The 15,428-nt window shown below is 48.8% G+C and overlaps 1 protein-coding gene across 4 annotated transcripts; it reads right to left on the minus strand.

The window, feature by feature from the left end:
* Positions 1 to 2,867: 2,867 nt before the first annotated feature.
* On the minus strand, positions 2,868 to 13,794 carry Tnnt1 (troponin T1, slow skeletal type). Of its 4 annotated transcripts, XM_032896247.1 has the most exons (14): positions 13,762 to 13,794; positions 12,016 to 12,058; positions 11,891 to 11,904; positions 11,444 to 11,467; positions 11,212 to 11,244; positions 10,108 to 10,129; positions 7,916 to 7,979; positions 7,551 to 7,667; positions 7,141 to 7,218; positions 6,588 to 6,701; positions 5,946 to 6,055; positions 5,223 to 5,313; positions 5,082 to 5,122; positions 3,136 to 3,265 (listed from the first exon to the last, which is right to left on the minus strand). In XM_032896247.1, exons 2-14 carry the CDS (start codon positions 12,045 to 12,047, stop codon positions 3,220 to 3,222), a joined length of 786 nt encoding a protein of 261 aa, XP_032752138.1. In that variant the 5' UTR covers positions 12,048 to 12,058; positions 13,762 to 13,794; the 3' UTR covers positions 3,136 to 3,219. The 4 variants fall into 4 exon arrangements, with proteins under 4 accessions (XP_032752137.1, XP_032752136.1, XP_032752135.1 ...); XM_032896246.1 differs by having other exon boundaries at positions 2,868 to 3,265; positions 5,082 to 5,313; positions 10,108 to 10,126; XM_032896245.1 differs by lacking the exon at positions 13,762 to 13,794 and adding an exon at positions 12,222 to 12,260 and having other exon boundaries at positions 2,868 to 3,265; positions 5,082 to 5,313.
* Between the last annotated feature and the right edge of the window lie 1,634 nt (positions 13,795 to 15,428).

Consider the following 15,428-nt stretch of genomic DNA (forward strand, 5'->3'; position numbering starts at 1 on the left):
CAGGACAGCCTGGTCTGATCCTGGTCCTGAGTTCCAGGACAATCATAGCTACACAGAGAAACCCTCTCGAAAAACCAAGAAGCAAATAAAAAACTGCTTAAAGGAGGGCATGCCCCTAGGGAATGCTGGGAATCTGGGTAGAATAGCCGGATAGGTTACTGTGGCATGATGGGAAATGTAGTGTACTTTGTAAAGCGACTACCCAAAGGCGCATGGGAAATGATGGCGGATAGCGGATCCCGAGAGATACAGGAATAAAATTTGCATAATTTTTATGATTTGTTTTGAGATAGGATGGTCCTCGAACTCACTAATAATGCCCTTGAACTTCTGATCTTCCTGTCTCCATCTCCTATAGCTGGGATTACAGGTTTGGTTTTTTTTGTGGGTGGTTATTTTTGTTTTGAGGCAGGGTCTCACTACTTAGCCCTGCCTGGCTTGAAACTCGTTATGTAGACCAGAATGGCCTCGAACTCACAAAACTCCGCCGCCTCCTTGCCTCTCGAGTGATGGAATTAAAGGAGTACCAACATGCCGGACTTGTTTTAGTTTTGAAACTGCCCCAACCCGTCGACTATAAATAAACTCGATTTGTTTTCTTTGAGCACCCCTAAGGTAGTCCTAACGACTCTGAGCCCGAGAGAAGGCAGAAAAATATTTCGAATGAATGAATGGGCTCCGTATGGTATCAGGAAAATCAAGGAACCACGGGAAATTGAGTTCTCAAATAAGATTAAAGCCTGTCACCACCAAACTCCTCTTACAACGTTGCGATAAAGTTCCCGTGCCAAGTTCAAGGAAATCAGATAACATGGGGCAAGCTGGGAAATGTAGTCTCAAGGCCACGCCTCCAAAGGGTTCAGCTCCAGACTTCCAAATATGTCTCAGAACCCAAGGTACCTAAGAAGTCAGTTTCCAGATCAAGAAAAAGCCTACGTTTTCTAGTGGTAATAATTCCCTGAGCATACTAGAAAGAGGACTCCCACACATAACCAAAATGGCCATATACAGCCTACCTAGGGCTGCAAAGTACACTAGGAATTATACACTCCTACACTCAGATTGTATCATGCTCTCCTGGCATGTAGGGATTTTGTAATCTAAAATGTGATGTTCCACTAGGTTTGAAAGTTTTACAATAGACCCAACAGATAAGCACACCTAATAAACACCTAGTAAAAATAATGTGATCTTTCACATTATTTTCCCCAAAAGTCCATTTTGAAAAAGGATAAAAAACATTTTGAGACAGGAACAGTCGAGCAGAGAGCTGTCAAAATTGGTATAGGGAAAACAAACGTTTTTCCTAAGGGACACTAACGCAGACCATCCACTCCACAATCCTTGGATTTATGCAGAGAAATAAGCCATAAAACCTCCAGGGCCTGGGAAACAATGATGATAAGTCCAAAAGGGTAATCCCATGATTTTTGAGATATGAGATACCTGAACCCTACCCTACACGCACGCACGCACGCACGCACGCACGCACGCACGCACGAATCCTTCTTCCCCGAGGCAAGAAGTCAGATATTTCCATCCTTGGGACCCACAAGGAAGGAGAGCACTGACTCCACAAACTGTCTCCGGTTTCCACTCCCTGACCACGGCATTCGTGCACACCCTACTAAGACACACTAAATAGACGTGTTTGGTTTTTTTTTTAATATACCACTTCATAAAATAATCCACAAAGTAAGGCTACACCAGTACACAGACAAGAGGTAAGACTCTTTTTAGCCGGATTTGGTCTGGTTACTGTCCCGCCTCTCAAATTCTGGGATTTTAAGCATGCTCCTACACACACCTCGGATGTGTTGTTTAAAACTGTCCTTGGAAGAGTTACTTACCTTATAAAAACATTTTAAGTCTAAGAGGCAATTGATTCTTCAGGGACACCTATGGCTGGCCTGTCTGTGTGACTATCATTACTCTGGGTCTCCAAATGCCCATGACGAGAAGCATATCTTGAGATTACTAGTGTCCCACTTCCAACTAAGGAACAGAAAGAAACTCACTCCCGAAATGTAGTCCATACACTGCCATTAGAGGAGAGGATTTCATCCCAACCCCCCAAATCAGGTCACTTTTAAAAATGATTTATTAGGAATTTATGTTTGTCGTCACATACATGCAGGTACACAAGTACACCACTAGAGGGCATTGCATCTCCTGTAGATGGAGTTACAGGCTATTGTGGGCTGTCTGACGTAAGTGCTGGGAATTGAGCTTGGGTCCCCTAGAAGAGCAGCAAAACTCTTAACTGTTGAGCCATCTCTCCTGCTCCAGAAGAACATCTCTTTTGTTAATTATTACATTCATTTGCACATGTATGCTTATGTATGACAACACACATGGAGGTCAGAGGATAACTTGCAGAAGTTACTTCTTCCGTCCACGTGAGTCCTGGAGATCTAACCCAACCCAGGTCACAGGGCGTGGCAGGATACACATTTACCTGCTGGGCTATGTCCTGGGCCCTAGAATCACATCTTATAGATCTATTCCTCTATCGGCCCTGATCATTATTTTTGAAGAGGGGAGGGTGTTCGTTGGTTGTTTGTTGAAATGGGGTTTCTTGGTGTAGCCCTTGCTGCCTTGGAACTCACTCTGCAGACAAGGCTAGCCTCACACTCATGAAGATCTGCCTGCCTCTGTCTCCCGGAGTGCTGGGTTTAAAGGTGTGAATACCACCGGGGTTGGGGATTTAGCTCAGTGGTGGAGCGCTTGCCTAGCAAGCGCAAGGCTCTGGGTTCGGTCCCCAGCTCCGAAAAAAAGAAAGAAAAAAAGAAAGGTGTGAATACCACCTGTATTGTCATTATTTTTTGAGACAGGATCTCATATAGCCCAGGATGGTTTTGAACTCCCTCTATAGCCAAGGGATGACCTTGAAATCCCGACCCTCCTGTCTCCAGTTCCCAAATGTTGGGATTACAGTCACTCACCATCATATCTAGTTTAAGCAGAACTGGAGATTTAACTCAAGGTGTCATGAGTGCTAGACAAACTGTACTCCCAGCCATGCGCTCAAAATCTCTTTAATGACAGTGGGTGACTCTCCCAGGCAATATGGAGATGTCAGTCAACCCACACAGCCAGACACATAATAACAACCCTGAGAACTTAAACAGATGCCAGAGGACCCTTTATTTTGAGTTACAGATGGGACACACTCCGGTGGCTCCTGGGCTCCACACAGTGGGACATGTTCTGGCAGTCTCACTTCCAGCGGCCTCCAACTCGACCCTTCCCAGCCCCCTTTCGGCTGTGGGAGAAGAAGGCGGTGTCAGGAAGAGGTTCTGAGCCTCCAAGATAAGCTTAACACAGCATCTTTAAAATTCAGGAAGTCCGCCAAATACCCACCCCCACTCAGAGGAAGTCAGGAGCAGAGGCCAGCAGTGCTATTTCTTTTTTGCAGTGCCCTGACTGGGCACTGAGTCAGGGCCTCTCCCATGCTAAGTAAGTACTCTACCACTGAGCCACAAACCGGGCCTCCTCGCTGGGGGATTCTGGGCCGGGGCTCTACCTCTGAGCCACGCCCTTAGTCCCTCACTGGGGATTCTAGATCTACCACTGAGCCACACCCCGGCTGAGTGCAGCTCTCTCAGATATGCCCGGTAAGTGGTTGGCGGTCAGGTGGGAGTTGACTTTCATGGGTTAGTTCACAGAGAACTCATGCAAACTTAAGTGTAAGGGATAAAAGAAGGGTTAGCTAGAGGTGGTGGCATGCAATGGGGCTCAGGGAAGCTAGAAGAGTACAGAAATGGCTAGAAAAAGAAACAGACTGAGCAGAAAGCATCGAAAGCCTGGGCATGGTGGAACACATCAGTGATCTCAGCCCTGGAGGATGAAACAGGAGGTTCAGGAAATGTTTGAGGACAATCTGGGCTATATAGCAAGAAATATATATATATATATATATATATATATGTATATATATATATATGGACTACAAGGAAGAAAGAAGAAACCAAGTCTTCCAAGACATCCTCTGAGTACACTCCATACATTGTGGTGCACAACTGCCTGTAACTTAGCTCCAATGGATCCAAACCTTCTAGTTTCTGTGGGCACACACATATGCATACTTATATACACCCATGCACACATATACCCCCACACACACACACGCAGTCACACACACACACGCAGTCACACTCACAAATGCAGTCACACACACAGTCATACGCATTCATACACAAACACATACATACACCCATACACATACACATACACCCCACATACACACACAGTCACACACACATGCCCATACACAAACACGCATACAGATGCACACACATGTGTGCTTGCAAACATGTGATGCAAAAATGGTGTAAAATACTCAGAAAGAAAGGAGAGGGAGGGAGGCTGAAACCTAAGAGCTGATAAGGAAAGCAAGAGGTTGTAGTGTAAGTCAATAATCCCAGCATTCCTGAGGCCAAATCCAGAGGATCAGTAGTTCAAGGCCAGCCTCAGCTACCTAGTGATCTAGGCTACGTGAAACCTTGCCTTAAAAATAAATAAACAGGGGCTGGAGAGATGACTCAGTGGTTAAGAGCACTGACTGCTCTTCCAGAGGTCCTGAGTTCAAATCCCAGCAACCACATGGTGGCTCGCAACCATCTGTAATGAGATCTGATGCCTTCTTCTGATGTGTCTGAAGACATTTACAATGTACTTACATGTAATAAATAAATAAATCTTTTAAAAAATAAATAAATAAACAGACAAACAAAACAGCCAGGAATGGTAAGTCACGTCTACCATCCCAGCATGCCACTGATTTACTTACATGTGTAGCCAGCCTGGGCTATGCAGTGAGTTCCAGGCTAGCCTGAACTACCAAGTAAGACTTTGTCTTGAAATAATAAACAAATTAAACAGACAAAAAAGACAATAAATAAACCCACTAGAACAGATACAGATAGGATGTCTCGGGAAGCAAAGACAGGAGATTCCAAAGGGGCAGTGGTGTGCAGAAGCAGCTGAAGGAGGGAGGGAGGGAAGGAGGGAGAGTGGGAGAGAGGGAAGGATGGTGGGAACAGAAGGGTTCGTATGTGGAGGTTAGGAGTGGCACTTACAATTTCTGGGCATGGCTGATGCGGTTGTACAGCACATTGATCTGTGGAGCAGGAAACCAGGCTAGGTAGATACCCAGGCAGGGACCCGCCTGCAACACCTCTCACCCAGCCTGGGCCCCAACAGAGGCAGGTAGATCTCACCTCATATTTCTGTTGCTTCAATTTCTCCATCAGATCAAATTTCTCCGATTCCAGCTGGTGGATCCACTCTGACAGCTCCTGGGCCTTCTCCCTGGCAGGTGGAGAAGGACCAGGATGCAGCGAGATCCAGCCTGCGTTCTAGGTCCAGAGAGGTTGAAACACCTACCCCAGGCCAAGTCTCTTTGGGTTTGGTAGAGTTGCTGCACTTTTGTTAAGATTGCAGGCTGAAGGTTTTAAAATGTGTGGCCACATTTCTGAAACGGCAGTTCCCAAACGGAAGTCTCCAAACGGAGAGAGAAGGAAGTAATAGCTTTGAGACCCAGAATGAAAGCCGTTTGGCTATTACTTACATATTTAATGTGTGTGTGTGTGTGTGTGTGTGTGTGTGTGTGTGTGTGTGTAGTTTGGGTTTCTGGGACAAGATCTCATGTAAACTAAGCCTGGTCTCCAACTCAATATACGGCAGACGATGACTTTGAACTTCTGATCCTCCTCTCTCCTCCCTGAACGCTGCAATCCACCTAAATTCGGAAGGGGGCACTGTGGATACCAGACACTAAAGGCCACGCCAGCTACATGGCAGCTAGTATCTGAGCGACATTTTGAACACAGAAGACAACAGTAGACCAGAAAAGGAGTGCCAATTGCCTGAAGTAACACAGCACCAAAGCTCAGACCCGGAGTAGTGCCCGTTGAAGCCTTGTGAGAGCCTCCGGGACCTACCGGAGCTGGTCCTCCCCCATGTAGTCGATGTTCAAGGGCTTTTTCCTCTCAGACAGGATCCTGAGTTTCATCTCCCGACCAGTCTGTCGCTTCCCACGCTTCTGTTCTGCCTGGAGGGGGAGGAATCGCAAATCAAGAGTGGAACCTGGAGGCTAAATCCACTCAGTGTCCTTCAATCAAGGTCAGGGCCTCCACCAGATGCAAGGAGTCTAGCCTCAGTCCTCCTCCCTCAGATTTAGAACTCCAGACTACTGCCCTCCTCCCTCAGTCCAGGGGTCCAGCCTCAGCCCTCCTCCCTTAGACCCAGGGGTCCAGCCTCCAGCTCTCCTTTAGTCCCAGAGCTCTAGGCTCCAGCCCCTCCCGACTCAGACCCAGAAATTCAAGTTCCATATCTCCTCCCTCAAATGTAGGAATACAGGCCCCAGTCTTCTTCTCTAACACCCAGGCACCACCAGAAGGACATCGTGAACAGAAGAGGGACAGAGACAATGAGCAGGGTGTCTCCCTCACCTACTTTGTCATGTTATCTACAGTGACACCTGCGCCTGAATGAGGTCCAGGCTTAGTCCTCCTCCTCAGGACCAACACTTTGAAGTTTCCCTTCCCTACTTGTAAATGCTGACTTCCACAGGCTAGACTCACCTTGACCAGGTAGCCCCCAAAATGAGCCCCCATGTTGGACAGAACCTTCTTCTTTTTGGCGTCATCCTCTGCTCTCTTCTTTGCCTCCTCCTCCTCCTTCCTCATCTTCTCCTCCTGTGAGAACAAAGGGGTTCACTCCATGAGGCCCTACAGACCTGAAGGAGGAAGATCTTAGTCTGGGTAGTTGATGGTTCAGCTCCACAATGAGTGAAGTTTGAGCCATGGAGGGATCCATACCTTAACTTGGTATACAGTTCAGACTAACCTCAAATTCACAGAAATCCTCCTGCCTCAGTGTCTCCAGTGCTGGGATAGTAGGTCTGAGCCCATCCCACCCAGCAAAGCTCAGTCTTTGTGCTATGGTTTGAGCCTCTTAATCCAGCCATGCCTGAAGTTGGATCAGCAGTAGAGTTGTTTTTTTTTTTATTTATATGCACTGTTTGCCCTTCCGATAGGAAAATCCTTATGCTACGTGCTACAGGGACTTTCTGAGAACCACAGAGAGTATCATGGGAAATAAAGTATTCTTCTATAGGGAAAGGAGGACACCTACCGCCAGCTTGGCCTGGCGTTCTCGCTCCTTTTCTGTTCTGAAGCGCTGTTGCTCAGCTCTCTCTGCGCGACGCCTCTCCTGTGAGTATTAGGGGGAAGATTGAGGCAGGGGAGGGGGGTTGTTGGAGGCTATCCCCTCCCACAAGTTATCCCTCCACCAGTAGGCAACAAACAAAATAAGTATAGTTTCTTTCGTTTAATTTTCTTTTTCTGAGATAGTCTCATATAGCCTAGGCTGGCCTCGAGCTCATGGCAATCTTCCTGTCTCGGCCTCCAAAATGTACGCCTGGCAGAAATGTGTATTGGAGTGCAGTTACCCAATGTTCCCACTGTTTCTCCCAGAGACCCCAAAGCACTACATGGGGGGAGGGAAGAGATGATGTACTGGAGGACCCGGCCCTCCCAGCTCACAATACGGTCTTTTAGCGCAATGAGTTCCTCCTCTTCCTTTTTCCGCTGCTCAAAGTGCACATCGATGAGCGTCTGCAGCTCCAGTAAGTCTTTCTCCATGCGCTTCCGGTGGATGTCCTGCAGAGGGAGCCCGTGAGGCCGCCGGACAGGGCCCTAGAGCCTGCCCTATCCCAGCCCCAGGTGACGATTGACAGCCAGCTGAGATGGCGTCCAGCAGATGTCAGCAAAGCATTCCTTGCTAACAACAGGACACTGGGGGTAAATCCAGGCTTTTCAAGAGGGGAACAAAGATGGGCCCTTGTCAGAATGGCTTCAAGGCGCCAAAGATCCTGCAGCTGCGTCGGGGTAGGACATCTGTCACTTACATCGAAGTCCACACGCTCCCCTTCTGGAATCTTCGGAGGAATCAAAGGAGGAACCACAGGACGGCTGTGTCAATAGAAATGGAAAGCGGTCATCAACAGGCTGGTCTCCCTCACCTGCCTCCCCACGCACTGTTCAAAATGACAGCCGCCCCCTGAGTCTGTGTGGAAACCACAGTCAGGAAAGTACCGTTTGAATACTTTGTTTTGTCTGTTTCGACATACTTGTAAAAACTGTCAGGGCCCAGTGACACAAATCTGTCATCCTAGCTGCTAAGAAGTCTGAGGCAAGTTCAAGGCCTGCCTGGTCTAGAGAGAATCTAAGGCCATCCCTGGAAACTTATGAGACACTGCCTCAAAATCAAAGTAACAACAGGGCTGGGGATGAGATTCAGGGGTAGAATCCCCCAGTGAGGGCCTGGGGGCGTGGCTCAGTGGTAGAGCACTTGACTAGAATCCCTAATGAGGAGCTGGGAGTATGACTCCGGGCTACAGCCCCTGCCTAGAGTTTCCCAGTGAAGGGCTTGGGTGTGGCTCAGTGGTAAAGTACTGGCCTAGACTCCCCCAGTGAGAGACTTGAGAGTGTGACTCAAGATAGAAGACTTGTCTTGAACATATGAGGCCATATACTGAATCCTCTGTATAAAAAAAGCAGGCAGGGATGGCTCAGCGGACAAAAGCCCACATGCCAAGCCTGGTGATCGGAGTTCCATTCCCTGAAAGCCACAAGGTGGAAAGAGGGAATGGACCCCTGCGAATTGTCCTCTGAACTGTGCACTGGCACCATGCACACACCTCTGCTCACACACTCACACGCAAAATAAATAATAAACGTCTTTTTTTTTTCTTTTCTTTTTTTTGGAGCTGGGGACCAAACCCAGGGCCTTGTGCTTGCTAGGCAAGTGCTCTACCACTGAGCCAAATCCCCAACCCAATAATAAACATCTTAAAGTTTAAAAGTACAGCTTTTTTTTTCTTTTGCAAACGCTCTGAGATACTTCACTTTCATTTTAGCCATTCTATTTTATGTGTATGTATGCGGCTTTGCCTGCTGCCTATGTAACATGTGGATGGCCGGGTGCCCTCAGAGACCAGAAGAGGGCATTGGATCCTCTGGAGCTTGAGTTACAGGTGTTTGTGAGCCGCCATGTGGATACTGGGAACTGAACCCATGTCCTCTGGAAGAGCAGCAGCCAGTGGAGCCACCTCTCCAGGCCTGAAAATTTTATTTCAAGGGTAAGGCTGGGGCTCAGGGCTCACACATACTAAAGTCCATAAACTTTAGACCAATGCTCTTTCAGTAACTTACGGTTACCCAGTTGCTTTGACACTGTGCTACTGGCTGTGTTACAGTGTGCAGCTGTAAGAAGAAAAATGTCTGCGCACTCAGAACACCTACAGTTTCTTTTAATAGCTCGGATTTAAGATCAGCAAAGCCCACAGACGCTGAACTTGAAATTACCAAGACTACCTGTTCTGAGGATGCAGTAATACCTTGCCAGCGAACACTCTTTCCCAAGAACCTAGTTAACAGAAACTTCCTGAATAATTCATGTGTCAGTACATTCCACCCCTTGGCAGGGCTCATCCATTTAGTGTCATTTGGTGTCAATCCCAGAAGTCCTTGAAAACTTCCCTCACTTCCTCCATCCCTTCCCCAGTAGCTCTCAAACCTGGAACCTTGCTAATTGCATTCCTTTCTCCAAGGGTCTCTAAGCCCTGACCCTAACATCACCGCCCCAAGCCTCCTCTTAGCTCAACTAGTTTCCACAGTCTGCACTGGCCTCCCTGTCTTAACCATACGCTCACAATGGCCTGGTTCTGCATCCAGACTGGGTTTTATATATAACCACTAACTTTGCGTGTAAGAAATGGCTTTCCTTGCCAACAATGTACCTCCTTCAACTAGCAAGGTCTTTATCGATAGGATCCAGGTTATCACCTCCCTCAGAATGCCTTCCTTGACTGGCCCTAGGCAGACACAGAGCCCCCTTACATGGTGTTTTAGATCCTAGGCTCTTACTTTTATATGTGACCTGTTTCTCAATACAGGAATGTCCTGAACTTCCTGCCTTAAGAATTAAGGTTAGCTGTTTCAAGTCCTCATTTCTCTGCCTTTTGGGTGCCCTGTCTCTCTTGGTGGGGGAGCACAGGAGGACAGGCTTGTAACCCACACCCACCCTGTAGCACCTCACCTGGGTTTGGGGCGCTCTTCTTCTGGTGGCAATAGGGCAATACAAAAAGATAATTAGTGAGAGTTGAGTAGAGAGAGGCTTAGCACCCCTAAGAGGAAATCCAGAGCCATCTGAGAGACCAGGGCTGGGGGAAGTACATTAGGAGAGGAAAGGGAAGTTGAAGTGGACAAAACGGGGGAAGAGGGTCACTCGCATCAGATATACATTCTCCACTGGTGTGGGGAAACCCGTCCCAGACCTCTGAAAGCCCAAAGGACCAAACTACTGGACCACCTACAATTACATCTATCCCTGTCTCCTGCACCCCCATCCTACCCAGCAATGGAGTGGACCCATTGCTTCTCTTTATTCAGGGAACCCAGACCTCTGTCCCCAGCCCCCTGCCCCCTAGGACACAGACCCCCTCTCTTTTTACTAAAGTAAAAAGTATTCTAAAATTCCTCAACTCATGCCTGTGATCTTAGCATTTGGGAGGCTGAGGCAGGAGAATTGCTCTGAGTTCAAGGCCAACCTAGGATATGTATCGAATTTCAGGCCAGCTTAAACTACAGGTGGAGACTGTCTCAAAAAACAAACAAACAAAAAAAAAAACTAAATGAATAACAAACTGAGCGTGGTGGTGAACACCTGTAATCCCAGCACTCAGGAGGCTGAGGCAGGAAGGTTGCTGCAAGTTTGAGGTCGGCCTAGGCTACCTGAGAGCCTATCTCAAATACAAACAAAATATAATGTAAGATTAAAAAGTTCGGGCCCCACCTTCGAATGTATATAGCGGAGAAATATAACATACAGGGTCAGGGGCTAAAAGGAGAGTGGATGGGGCACCTCTCCACCAACACTCAACTTTTCTCGTAAGCATTCTTCCAAGATTGGAAAGAAGGCTTGCACACCGCTCCCTTTAAGGAAGGGAAAAGGGTTAAAAACACGCAAGGCAATTTCCCTTCACGGCCACCAGAGGACGCAGGGCCCTAGGGGCTTAAAGGATTAGGCTGGGCCCAGACCGGTTATCCAGGAGCTAATGGGGATGGTGGATTGTGGACCTGATGATGTCGGGGTCCCCAGACACCCCGAATCAATCCCAGGAAGCGAAGAAGCTATGGTTACCTCGCTCTGCCACCGGCTCCGGCTCCTCGGGGGCTGGGAGGGGGAGGAGGAGAAGCGAGGATTGGGAAGGAGGTGCAGGGAGAGGCAGCCAGCCACACAGGAGCATAGAGGGGTGGGAAGAGAAGCAAGATGCTGTTAAAGAGTGGACCCAGGATCCTCCAGCCCAGCACATCGTTCTTCACCCACCCCCACCCCAAGACCTACAAAGAGACCTGTGGGATTCAAGCCTTACCTTCTTCCTCCACTGCTTCCTCATCTAGAAGGAGTGAGGACACACAAAGAAAACGTTAGGAACTCTGGAGCATCAAATATGTACCAGGGACTCAGAGATTAGCCTCAACTCTCCCCCCTCAGACCCAGGAGATCAGGTCTCAGCCCTCCTCCCTCAGACCTGAGAGTTTAGGCCTCAGCCCTCTTCCCTCAGACCTGGGGTCCAAGCCCTAGTCCTGGGTAGAAAACTGGGTTAACGAGATGACCTTCTGTGCCCCAGATGCAAAGGTACCAGGGGAGCATTTCCAGTTGTTGCCAGAGGTTTTCCGTGCAGCTTTAGGACATCTCACCCCTACCCCTACACCAAAGTGGGGCTGGACTGCTCCATGAGCCAGCTTTCTCCTGCTTCCTCCAAGCCAGGACTCCAGGGGGCTACCCTACCCCTTAGGCCAGCCCACTCCCCACTCACCTTCTGCCTGTTCCCTAGAGACATGGACAGGGAGAGGAGGGAAGAGAGGACAGTTAGACACCTTGGGATAGGATGATCTCCTCCCGTTGCAAGCCCCCAACCCCCCCCCCGACTGCATCTCTCACTCCTCATATTCTTGTTCTTCGGTGTCTGACATCCTGGAGTAACCTGCAGACCAGAGAGAGGAGGCTGAGTGAGATAGGTCCCCAAGGAAGAGGGCTGGGCCTGAACTCCTGAGTCTGAGGGAGGGGTGATGGGGTCCGGGCACCCAGCCCAGACCATGGAGGCCAGGCCCGAGTTCTACACCGAGCTGCCTACCCTGCCTCCTCACCACAGCTGTCTTCTTTTGTCTTGTGACAGGTCCATGAGAACCTGATCCCAGGAGGGATTAGGAGATACTGGAAAGGGGACAGGATTTGAAGACAATAGCTGCCCCACCCCTAGTGCTATTTTGGGGGAATGTCACAGACAGAGAAACAGAGGACATTTCCCAATAAGGAGTTGGAGAAGTGGGGCTCCCCCCACCCCCAACACCCACTGCTACCACAGCCCCTTCGTTTGCCTAGGATTCCTCCCATCATGCCTCTCCCCTTTCCCGTACATTCTGCAAAAGGATGGATGTATCAAAAGCAGCTACTTCTTGAGCCCCTAAAAACAGAAGCTCCCTCCTCCAAACTCTGCTTCTGTAGGCCTGAAGGTCTCCAAGTTGAGACCTTAAAAGCTCAATACCCACAGGTTCTGAGATCCAAATCCTATGCCCCTGTTAAGGTGAGACCAAGAAATCTTTGCGACTCTAGATTGGGTGCCCAATTCGTAATAGAACATGTCTGGGCACTTATATTCTAAGACCCAAAGGGTTGGGGCTGGGGGAGGGGCGGGGGTTGGAGGGTGGTGTTGAGATAGGGTCTCATATAACCCAAGCTATCCTTGAACTCACTGTGTGGCCAAGGATAACTATGAATCATCCCTGATTCTTCTGCCTCCCAGAACAACAGATTACAGCCTGCACCTGTCTGGTCCCCAGGTGTAAGATCCTCAAATAAAACCTGACAACCAAACTCAGAGATTCCTTTCAGGACACTCTGAATAACGGTGCCACTGTTCCCAATAGTTCTTCCTTCCTTCCTTCCTTCCTTCCTTCCTTCCTTCTTTCTTTCTTTTCCTTTCTTTTTTCTTTCTTTCCTTTTTTAATTCTAAAACAGGACCTTGTTGTTTCTCAGCCTGGCCTTGAACTCAAAATCCTCTGCCTCAATCTCTTGAGCACTGGGACTTCTGGCCTGTATCACTGAGATCTCAGGCCCTAAGCCTCTAGATTCCCAGTCCCTCCCCAGTTCCCCCTACCTCATACTTCCCAAAGCCTAATTCATGGGGGTATCTGCCTTTCTGCAATTTCCCCAGCCTCCGAAACCCCCACAGTTTTGGGGGGTTTTGTTTTAAGACAGTATTACTATGTAGCCCTGACTAGTGAGAATTATCTTTGTAAACCAGGCTAGACTTGAATTCATAGAAATGCCTGTGACTTCAGAATGCTTCCTCCGCAATGTTAAGAAGAGCACCCCCAGATTATGTAACCCCCAGATTCCACCCCTCCACCCTTGCCATTCCAAGTCTTCCCGAAGGCGCAGGCTTAGCTGGGTTGTTGCTGCCTACAATCTCAACCCTCGGGAGGCAGAAGGATTGCAAACTTAAGGCCAGCCTGGGCTAGAGAGTGAGACCTGTCTCAAAGGGGCAGGAGGAGGAGGAGGAAGAGGAGGGAGAGGAGGAAGAGGAGGAAGAAGAGGAAGAGGAGGAAGAGGAGAATCTGTCCCCACTGTTACACCTGGTTCCCACTCCCCAAAGACATCAGTGTGAAGAACTCAGAGCCCGGTTACCTAAGGCTGGGTCCACAGATGCTGCAGAGGGAGTCTGAGGCTTCTGAGACAATGACGCACCCCCTGGGTTTATAGCTAGATGCTGGGCCCCGCCCCAGGCTGGAGGAGGGGGGCGAGGATTCCGATGTTCAGACCATCCCCCATGCCCAGAGTCCTGCTCTGCCCACTCTGGCTCCATCCAGTTTTAGGGTCCAACACTTGTCATCTGCTTCAAGATCCCTGTCGGATTTCCATCAGCAAACACCCTAAGGTCCAGGCTATGTCAGGCCACCCCTCAAGCTCTCTTAGAGTACCCAACAATCCCCAGTGCTTTGGAGCTCCCAAGACTGGAAACTGTAGAGGAAAAGGGGGCTTAATGACAAAAGGAGGGGGTGTTTTAATCGAGGCTTCCTACTTCTACCTCTGTGTGGCTTTTCTCAAACTTCTCTTATGGCCTCTGTCCTTGGCCTCCATCTGTATATTCCGTGCCTTTTTCCCCCTCTATTCCTCCTTCTCTCCCCTCTCCACCCCCACTCCTTTGTCCACCACCAGAATTCCACCATGGTGACAACAGGCAGCTAAAGCTGGGAAGCAGGTGTGGGGAGGAGGGAGGGGATGGGGTGTCAGGCTAGAGAGCCCTCACCCTCCCAGCCCCTCCTCTTTCCAACTGACACAGATCTTTTTTAGTATCCTCCCACCACCAACCCCCACTCCCAGTCAAGCCATGACCTTGAACTCTAGGGAAGGCAGTGCCTGCCAGGGAAGGCAAGGTCCTTGCCCCTTCTGTGCCTCATGCTCTGCATTTGTTTCTGTGGTTGTGCGGGCTTTCTCTTCCCCTCTTAGGTTTGGACTCTTTTATTCTCCCCCACGCCAAGTGTGTGTGTGTGTGTGTGTGTGTGTGTGTGTGTGTGTGTGTGTGTGTTCATCTGTCAGTCTGTCTGTCTGTCTTCCGGACTGCTGTGAAATTCTGCATAGTTTTTGTTTTCTTTTGTTGGGACTGGGGGTAAAATATTTGAAATGAAAGTCGTCCCACAGAGCAGGTCCCATGCAGCTCACACAGGCCTAGAACTCATTATGTAACTAAGGATGACCTTGAACTCCTGATCCTCCAGCCTCCACCTTCCATTGGTGAGATTAACACAATTTCTCAGTGGTTTTGTCCTTGTGTGTTTCTGGTGGGATGTCTGTATATTCATCTAAACCGTTTCCGTATCACTTGGGCTCTGCCTCTCTGTGTCTGGGCCATATGTATGTTTCTCTCAATCCTTCTGCATATCTTTGTGTGTTTCTTCTCTCTCTCTCTCTCTCTCTCTCTCTCTCTCTCTCACACACACACACACACACACACACACACACACACACACACACACCCACTTCTCTTTCTCATTCTGTAGGGGGATTTGTGGTTATTGGTCCAGTGGTTGGTTGGTTAGTTGGTTGGTTTTTGTTTGAGTTTGGCTTTCGGGCTTTTGAGACAGGATCTCACAATGGCTGTCCTGGAATCCCAGATGTAGACCAGCCTAGCCTCAAACTCACAGAGATCCAGCTGCCTCTGCCTCCTGAGTGCTGGGATCAAAATTGTGTGCCATCATACCTGGCTAACTTTTCTATTTCTGTCTCTTACAGGATCTCCATCATCGGTCTGCCTCACTTGTGAATATATCTGTGTTTCTACTTTTCTTTTCTTG

This window comes from Rattus rattus, chromosome 2, assembly GCF_011064425.1.
Source record: "Rattus rattus isolate New Zealand chromosome 2, Rrattus_CSIRO_v1, whole genome shotgun sequence".
Lineage (NCBI taxonomy): Eukaryota > Metazoa > Chordata > Mammalia > Rodentia > Muridae > Rattus > Rattus rattus.